Source organism: Phocoena phocoena, chromosome 15 (assembly GCF_963924675.1).
Source record: "Phocoena phocoena chromosome 15, mPhoPho1.1, whole genome shotgun sequence".
Lineage (NCBI taxonomy): Eukaryota > Metazoa > Chordata > Mammalia > Artiodactyla > Phocoenidae > Phocoena > Phocoena phocoena.
This window is the reverse complement of record NC_089233.1, coordinates 61,076,863-61,086,664: the sequence shown is the minus strand read 5'-3', so window position 1 is coordinate 61,086,664 and position 9,802 is coordinate 61,076,863. Positions and strand designations below refer to the sequence as shown.

The following is a 9,802-nucleotide window of genomic DNA, read 5'->3' as shown; positions in this document are numbered from 1 at the left end:
TCCCAATGCAGGGGGCCTGCGTTCGATCCCTGGTCAGGGAACTAGATCCCACATGCATGCTGCAACTTAAGACCTGGCACAGCCAAATAAACAAATAAATAATTTTTTTTTAAAAAAAGAAAAGAGATGTTATGGTCAGGAAGACCCCTCTGATGGAACATTTGGGCTGAGACCTGAGTAACAAGAATATTTATTTGTGGGGCATAGAATTTCAGGCAACAGGCACAGCACATGCAAAGGCCTCCCAGTCAGGGAAGAGTAATTGGAAAGTGACCAAAGTGACAGGAGAGCAGTGAGGTGAGTGCAGGCGAGTGGGAGGACATAGGCAGGAGCCAGGCCTTATTGTGCCTTGTGAGCTGTGGTACAGAATTAGGATTGTATTCTAAGAGCAGCTGGAAGGTACAGGAGACTCTTATGCAGGCAAGTGATATGTTCTGCCAACATTTTAGAAAGATCCCTCTGGCTGCCATTTGGAGAATGTGGAGGGGGGGGGGACAGTGCTAGAAGCAGGGAGACCAGTGAGGAGGCTACTGCAATGTCCAGGTGTGAGGTAATGGAAGCCAGGGGGATGGGCAGAAATGCGTGCATTTGGGATACATTTAGGGGGTTAGAATTGGCAGGACTTGGAGATGGAGTGAATGTGTGTGTGTGTGTATGTGTGTGTGTGTGTATGTGTGTGTGTGTGTGTGTGTGTCTGTGGCATGCTTTCCAAGGAGTGTCCTTGTTTCTACTTTGTCCAGAATTCTAAAACCAGCCCAGAAGACAATTTTAACGATGAAATAGTCTTGCTAATCCTCAAAATGGGGAGGTCAAGGCTGGGAACTCTGGGCAAGTCACTTAACTTCTCTGCGTTTTCCTTTTCTTATCTCTACAGTGAGTGTGTTGGGTTAAGTGGTATGTAAGGGACTTCCCAGTTCTGACTCCTCTGTTTAATCAAAATAGACTCCAGTCCAACCTAGTAACATTTAAACTGTGTATGCCCTGTGATGCAGCCATCTCACTCCTTCACACACATCTTCACTGGGAGATATGCACAAGGACATTCAGAGCAGCCCTGCTGATAACAGCAAAAATAATGCAACAACCCAAAGGTCCAGCAACAGAGGATTGGGTAAATAAATCACATTATAGGGACTTCCTTGGCAGTCCAGTGATTAAGACTCCCTGCTTCCACTGCAGGGGTTGTGGGTTCGATCTCTGGTTGGGGAAGTAAGATCCTGCATGAGGAGCAGCACGGCCAAAAAAAAAAAAAAAAAAAAATATCACATTATAGAATACTATACACAGTGAAAAGTGAGTGAATTAAGGCTACACACATCATTGTGGATGGCTCTAGTGTAATTCATATTGCATGAGAAAAACAAGTGACAGAAAACTACATACAGTATGATTCTACTTATTTATTTTTTAGTATGATTCTATAAGAGACAAAACCAGGTAAAATTAAGCAATAGATTATTTAAGGATGCATACTGGTACGTATGTGGGAAAAAATAAAAGAAAAGTAAATGATTAAATAACACAAAGTTCTGAATAGTGGTAAAGTCTTTACAGGGAGAGAGGGGATTTTATCCAGAGGGGCACCGAAAGATTTAATATTCTATTTCTTAAGCTCGGTGGCTGATACTCAAGTGTTTATTTTATTATTGTCTTTAAACCGTATGCATTCGTGATATGTACCCTTTTGTATGTATAATACATTTCACAATTTTAAAAAAGTTCAAGAATTTGCTTAAGATCTCCTCCTCTTGTGGATAAGGTTAATGAGGCTCAGAGGGGGCTGTCGTACAGCAAGGAAGAAGGAAGAGTATGAAAGAATGGGGGACAGAGTAACTAAGGCCCTGATCAGAGCAGGAGCTGGGTGGAGATTTCTGGATTCGTCACCTGCTGTGTACATGTACACAGACACACAGTCACATACCAGACACAGAAATCACAGCTCTGGCTGCAGTTCCCAGATAGTGCGCCAGAGGCCGCCAAGGCACCAGCCTTCACAGCCCTCGGGAACCAGGCCTGGTTTCTCGCCGGCGCTGGCGCAGTTCCGGGTCTTCCCGGCAAGGGGGGCCAGTGGTCCGAGAAAGGGCGGAGCGGGCAGGGCGCCCAGGTATGCTGTGAGCGGAGTGAGTTCAGCTGTGCTGGAGCGCGCTGATCCACCCAGCTCTTCTCTGCCGCTCAGAGACCGGGGTCTCGAGCTGAAAACATGAACTACCGAGTAGACATGATTCTGCTCCGCCTCCAGCAGCCTTGTCTTCAAGCTTGGATCCTGTTGCATGCCCTCTGCATATACAGGAGAGAATCTAGGTTTTGTGGGCCTAGATTTTTGCATCTAGGCACAACATCTTGCAAATTTTACAAAAATACACCCACACAAAGAAACAAACAAACAAACAAACCCCCACATAACTCATTGCTAGGACTCCTTCCAGATGTGAAGCCTTGAAATGTGAGCTTCAGTCATTTCAGGGTAAATCCACCTCCGATTATGCTTATGCATATTTATTTACTGTCTGTCTTCTTCCACTAGGAACGTAAATTCCAGTAGGGCAAGGATTTTTATCTAAATTCTTTGCTTCTGCAACCCACTCCTAGCACAGGTAGAAACTTTGTAACTACCGTTGACCCTTGAACAATGCGTGGGTTAGGGACACCGACCCAACACAGTGAAAATCCGCGTGTAGTTTATACTCAGCACTCCTTATCGGGGATTCCGCATCCGTGGTTCTGCATCAGTGGTTTCAGCCACCCACCGATCTTGTAGTCCTGTAGTGCAGCGGTCCCCAACATTTTCGGCACCAGGGACCGGTTTCGTGGAAGGCAATTCTTCCACGGACCGAGGAGGGGCGGGGGATGGTTCAGGCGGTAATGCGAGCGTGGGGAGCTGCGGACGAAGCTTCGCTGGCTCGCCCGCCACTCACCTCCTGCTGAGCGGCCCGGTTCCTAACAGGCCCAGGACAGGTACCGGTCTGCGGCCCGGGTGTTGGGGACCCCTGCTGTCGTGTTTACTATTGAAAAAAATCCGTTTATAAGTGGACTCCGTGCAGGTCAAAACCACATTGTTCAAGGGCCAACATGTTTGTTGAATGAACCAGTTGGGGCTGGTACAGTTTTCCAGGTAGAGATGACAATGGCCTGGCTTGGGTGAGGCTTGAGGAGTGGATGGGACGGGGATGATGTCACTGAAACCTCAGAACAGTGGCTGTAACACCCATTTTAAAGCTGAGGATGCTGAAGGCCAGGGAGGTGGCAAGTGCCAACCAGAAGTGGCACTGGACCTAGAAGCCAAGTCCCTCTTCCCTTCCCCCCTCTTGGCCTGCAGCATCGCCCTCCCCGCCAGCTATGCCTTGCACAAGGCCCTGATGCAACCCTGTACGGCCCGCCGTGCCCCTCTTGGGGGCAGCGCTGGGAAATCCATTTTGCAAGAGTTGGGGCAGGAAGCGCCAGCCAGGGCGGGTCCCGGGAAGATAAGAACGCCCTACCGCCTTGTGCGCCTCCAGGCCTTTTGATTTCCTCTCTTCCGTTCCCTTCCCTTTCCCGGAAAGCGGCGCCAGGGACCCTGGCTGGGCCATGACTCACCTTTCCCTCTGGTAGTCAGGCTGGACTCCCAGGCCCAACTGTCAATGGAAAGCCTTGCAGTGTGTGACCTGGACAGCTGGGAGCCCTCCCTGTGTGCAGTCCCTGGGACTCAATAAGAGTAGCTGGTGTGAGGAAAGGTTTTACCCCTGAGTCTTAGGCTCAGGAGGCAATGTTGGGGGGCGGGGAGGCAGCTCCAGGGGCACTTTGAGGTCTGGGTGACTCAAATTGGCAAGTGTAAGGTTGGTGTTTGCGCATGAAACCCCCTTGACCTCTGTGGAGGGGGGCATGTGCATCCAGAGGTCAGGGCCTAGTGATCCCTAGCCACCAGGATCCAAGCAGACGTGTCCACAGTTTGGTTGGTCACTACCTGGTTCAAGACCTGTGCCCCACTGTGGGACCTGTCTTCTCAGAGCCAGGTCACATTGGACCTGGCCCACGACCTCTTAGAGGAAGAGAGAGCCTGGGCCATTTCCATCTTTCAAGGCTCTCATTAGATTTTTTAAAATTAAGAAATGCCAAAACATGAGTTGCAAAAATTGTGATATGCGTTATGTCTTGCGTTTTTCCAGTTTATGTGTTTAAAACAAAAATATATAATGACCCGGTGTGATTTCGATTGGAAATAAGATGAAAAAGCTAAATTGGGTGCCACGGAGCAACTAAGCCTGGGCACCACAACTACTGAGCCTGTGTTCTAGAGCCCAAGAGCCACAACTACTGAGCCCATGTGCCACAACTACGGAAGCCCACACGCCTAGAGCCCATGCGCCGCAACAAGAGAAGCCACAGTAATGAGAAGCCCACGCACTGCAATGAAGAGTAGCCCCCCCACCACAACTAGAGAAAGCCCACGTGCAGCAACGAAGACCCAACACAGTCAAAAATAAAAACATTAAAAAACAAAAACTGGTTTAAAAAAAATTCATTCCTATTTTAAAAGAAAAAAAAAAAGCTCAGTTGGACGTCCTGTGGGAACGTAAAGCCCCTCAGAAGCCTAGTTTCCAGAAAGTTCTAAGTCAGTCCCTGTGTGGCCTTGGGTGGGTCACTTCTCTGATGTCTCCTTTTTATAATCTGAAAAGTAGGAATAGCGATGGGTTCACACATCTGATAGGGCTCATGAGACAATCCCCTTAGTGAGGGCACAAAACATTTTATACCAGCATATACCGAGTGTCTACACTGAGCCAGTCCTGGTGCCAAGCTTTCCATTCACAACCCTTCAATTGATCCTTGAGGCTGAGGTTCTGGAGCCCATTTCCCAGATGAGAAAATGGAGGCTCAGACAGGCGAAGTGAGGAGCATCAAGGCTGATTCAGAAGCTGTGTTCTACCAGCCTCCCTACTAAAATGTTATCTTACCTTTACTGTTGTGCTGCTGTTGTTGCTAGTATCAAAATGAGCATATGATAGCATTGCCCCCTTACAGCTGTGAGGAGAATTAACCAAATTAATTTTGAGTTTAATATAGTACCCGGCACAGAATAAGCGCTCTAGAAGTGTTTGTTAAAGAAAAGAAAAAAATCCTTCAACTCTTGGGCCCCAAAGCCCTGGAGAGGCAGGGTCCAATGCCCAAAGAACTTTGTCCTGGTTTTTCTCTGCGGTCTCCCCCACCCCCTCCCCGCGCCCAGCTCCTGCCCCCTGTCTGGCAGGGTTAAGGAGTTAATGATTTCCCCAGCGGCGGCCCAAAGGAGCAGGGTTTTGTGTGCTACACACACACACACACACACACACACACACACAAACACACGCAGAGAGCAGGGTTTTCAGTGCTGTACATACACTCGCAGCAGGGTTTTGCGCGCTGCGCACACGCACGCACACACGTGCACACACACACACTCTTGCTCTCACACCCCCCGGCGGCCCCCGTCCCCCGCTCGCCCCTCCCTCCGCGGAGCGCGAGTCTCTTATGCAAGCCGCCGGCGCCCGCCAGTTCCCAGGCCTGGCTGCAGCTGCGGGCGGAGGGGCAGGGCGGGGGCGGCGCGCTGTTTGTCTAGCGCGGCCGTGCCAAAGGCGGCGGGCCCCAGACAGCCAGGCGCCTCCGTACACCTGGGGATGCTCAGGTTAAATAGCTCCGCATTCCTCGGGCCCAGCTGATGGAAACGCTCCCAGGCCGCCGCCGAGCCGGCCTCCAGATGGGCTGGGCCCGGGCCAAAGGGGAAAAGAGGGAAACGTGGAAGCCAGAGTGTGCCTGCACTGCGGGGGAGGTGACCCGGGCCCCCACCCCTCCGGCACAGCCCCTTCCTCTCCTGGAAAAGGGTCGTGCCGTGGGGGAGTACTCGCGGGGACACGCCCACGGCCCGGTGGGTGGGCTGGTAGGCGGGTGGGGGGCACGCGGGAGGGAGTGGGGCACACGTGTGCCTCTGAGGACACTGCAAGGACGTTCAGGGGACAGTTAATAATAACTTATAGCTCGCAAACACTACGTGCTCAGTGCTCTATTTCATTTATTCTCTACAACAGTTCTGTGAAGTTAATGCTACAAAACAGTAGCCGGTGGGGAATTGAGTGGGCAGTAGTGAAGGACACGATTTACCTCCGAATACTGGGCTCTTTGATAAAGTCTGGAATGTGCTCGGAGAGGGGGTTGATATCTGGCTTATTGTTAGTGCTCATAGTCGATAGTCTTCATTATTATTATTATTCAGAATCCTGCCCTTAGCCCCACAGAGATCCGTGAAATCCTTTATGTAAAGGGTTTAGAGTACAGTGAGGCTCGTGGTGCTTGGTGCTATTTATTTGCAAGTTCTTTACCTTTTCTGGGGCTCAGTTTCTACCTGTGTGATACCTGGCAACTGCCTGGTAGGGATACTTAAGGGTTGGTGTCCCCGAGGTCCTAACAACTGCCTGGAAAGGTGGTACTTGAACATTTTAGGAAGGGTTTCCCTGAATAAACCTACCACCCCACCCCCACTCCCAGACCAGGAGAGACCCAGGAATGCCAGCCAATCTACAGACATCTACTTAGAAACCCAGTGCAGTTCTGCAGCCCCCAGACACACAAACCCATCCATCAAGCCAGAGCCAGGCCAAGGGCCGCACAGTGCATTTCAGCAGAGCACACCAGCCCAGACAGCTGGAGTGTGCTCACTCATCCTGCAGAACACGTGTGCTCACGTTTGCCCTTCTGCACACATCCCCATGTGTATCCTCACCCACACCCCCAGGCCTGCACACCAACAGATGACCCAGCCCCACAGGGTAACTACCAGTCCACTCACGTCACACACACAGGTCCAGACACTCATATGCACTCCCCCATGAGTACAAACTTTCACACATGTCCAGGCAGATAGGTCCTTGTCAATGACACCTTTTTCCCCGGCTCAGGAGCTGCAGACTGACTCGCGCACTCCTCCTCAGAGCCCACACAGGAGCCCTGGAGGAGAGAGAAGTTCTGTGAGCTGCTGGCATAGCCAGGCCAGGGTGAGGGGGCCGAGTCCAGACCCAGAGCAGGTGGCCCAGCAGCTGTGCCCAGGCTGGCCCTGCCAACTTGCTCACCCACTTGGACAAGCCTGGAGCCCGTGGGGGAGGCACCTCTTACAGGGGAATGGGGCAAGATGCAAGTCCTGCCCCCGACAAGCTGAGGTTCTGGGAAAGTCCCTTTCCTGTGGGTCTCGCTTCACCCATTTCGGCCAAGATGCAGGTGGTCCGGTGACCTGGTTCTCCAATGTAACTGACTTGTTGAATACTCTTCAACCCAGAGGAGGCCTTGGCAGGTTGATCTGCATTTAACAACCTCCCCAGGTGACCCACATGACCCAATGACCACTTTGAGAAACCCTAAAAGTCTAAAGGATTTAATTTTATGACACTAGGGAGCAGGGAAATGGCCAGGGATGGGGGGAAAGAATAGACTTTAAAGGCACCGGAAACACTCATTTCAGGTCAGTAAAAGCGACAGTCCAGATGTGGCCTTCCAGTCCCCTCCCCCTAGCAGCAGCTGCGAAAAGGGTCAGGGGTCACCCCAGCCCAGACCCCTCCCCTCAATCCAAGAAGTCACTGCAACTTCACCATCGAAAGTATTTGTTTAATAACAACAACCAAAAACAAAAAAAACCAAAAAACCCCACAGAACTATTGTAAAACAATATTCTCAGTCGGTGATCATTGTAATATACAATACAAAGCAATTAATTTCCTCAGAAATCTGAGAAGCACCAAACGTGACCATTTTTTAAAATGTCTGCTTTTCAAAAAATAGAAACACACGGGGGGACTCCCCCAAGTCTCTGGTGGCTGGTGGGCGAGGAGGGAGGGTCAGCCTGCCCTGTCAGTCCCCCAGCCCCGGGCTGGATCCAGCAAGCGCCCAATGGCCGCCGATCTGTCTTGTTCCTCCCCAGCTCCGGCGAGGCGCTTGGAAGGACCAGAGAACAGCTATTCCTCTCGCCCCTTGAAGGGCTGGGGTCCGCCGGTCCCTGAGGGCGGCGCTTCAGCGACACAAGATGCGATCGTCCGCTGGAACGCACGCCGCCTGTGATGAAACGGAGAGAGAAGTGAGACGGGCAGGTTGGAGGGGACAGGGCTGCAAGCCCCTCTTCCCCAGGAAACACGAGGAGGCAGCACCTTTTCCAATCTCCTTGGGCATCCTTGAGCAGCTAGGTGCCCGAAAGGATGGGGCGGACATAGGGTCAAGTAACCCCTCCCTCTCTGGGCCTCAGTTTCCCCATCCGTAGAAGGAAAATGATCTCGTACTCCAACTCGGACCTCACCTCTGCCGCCAGGGCGCTGATTTCGTCGTTAAGGGTGCTGAGCGGAGCCCGGACGGGGAGTCCCCGGCCCCCGGGGGTCCCGACTTGGGATTCCGAGTTCAGCTCCAACTCCAGGTCCCAGATGTAGTCGATGACGTGCTGGAGGATCTCCACCCTGCTCACCTTGCGGTTCTGGGGCAGGGTGGGCACCAGCTCCTTGAGGCGCGAGTAGCAGCCGTTCATGTCGTAGAGTAGCACGTTCACCTGCTGCTCGTCTAGCAGGGCGGGCAGGCGCGCCCCGGGGCCGCCGGCGCAGCGCGAGATGGCCACGCTCTGCTCGGACAGGCAGCGCACTACCTCGCCCGCGCCGCCCGCAGACTTGCCCGCCTTCAGCGCGCAGCTGGGGCCCGCGGCGGCCGCGGCGCTGCCACTGGCGACCTTCATGATTCTGGCGTCTGGGTGAGAGAAGGTGAAGCGGACGGAGGAGGCGGACGACGGGAGTGCGGGACGAAGTTGAAACGGTAAAAAGACTGCTGTAGAAAGCTAGATGCGAGCCCCACCGCCCGACTTTTATAGAGACGCTGCGGCGCACCCACCCGCCCACCTTGGGGGCGGCCTCAGACGTTCAAAAACAGCCAATGGGAGGTCTGGAGGCGCGGCCTAGAGAGCTTCTGGGTCCCGCCTCCTGCTCTACTAGTGCACCTTCACCGGCGTGGAAAAGGACCCGAGACTCAAGAACAGAGAGAGTGGGAGGACACGGTGCAAGGTCGCTAGTGGAGGCAAGGGCTGCCTTGGGCTCCTCGGGAAGGAGGCTAAACCGGTATTACCAATAACGAAAAGATTCCAAGAATCAGTTTTCCCAGGTTCATTTTCTCACTTTTCCAGCCCCATTTTACAGATGAGGGAAACTGAGGTCCCGATGGAGAAGCAGCGGGATCTGGGTCGCCCAGTACTTGAGCCTGGGCTTCTGGACCCTATTGGAACCTATCTCTGGGACCCTGATCTCCCAAATATTTGAGCTGAAACTTAAAGCGGGCCCTCCTTTACACTCTGCCCACCGGGGCGGTGTCCTTTCCCAATTCCCAGAGAATGTTGCTGGTTAATGTTCCTGGGACCAGGCGGGCTAACCCAGGCCCCTTGGGATGGGAGCAATTAATTCTGGAAAATCTTCCTCCAGGATTGGGGACTGGGTCTCTGGGACCTGAACAAGATAGAAGGCGCCCAGAGTGGACTGCCTTCCCTGATTCTCCCCTGGATTTACAGCCCCCTGCAAAAATTCCCCAAATCTGCATCATTAAGTAATTAAAATTTTTTTCTCCCTTTTTGCCTTCCCCCGCAAAGACCTCGGATCAGGGTCTCCCTCCCACGGCGCGGCAGCTGCGGAGCTCGAGTCTCCCCCCTCCCACCCACCCCACTCCCGGGGCTGCTCTGTGTCAGCGTCTGAACAAGCGGCTCAGACCGTTAGACGCCAGGCCAGTGACGTCACCCATTCATAAAACCCGGACGGGCTGTCAGGCTGGCGCCGCGCGGGCGGTCACC

General features: G+C 52.8%; 1 protein-coding gene across 1 annotated transcript; it reads right to left on the bottom strand.

The window, feature by feature from the left end:
* Nucleotides 1-7,583: 7,583 nt before the first annotated feature.
* Nucleotides 7,584-8,800, bottom strand: ID1 (inhibitor of DNA binding 1). The gene is made up of 2 exons (XM_065892599.1): nt 8,285-8,800; nt 7,584-8,046 (listed from the first exon to the last, which is right to left on the bottom strand). The coding sequence occupies exons 1-2, from the start codon at nt 8,705-8,707 to the stop codon at nt 8,005-8,007; spliced, it is 465 nt and encodes a 154-aa protein (XP_065748671.1). The 5' UTR covers nt 8,708-8,800; the 3' UTR covers nt 7,584-8,004.
* Nucleotides 8,801-9,802: the final 1,002 nt, after the last annotated feature.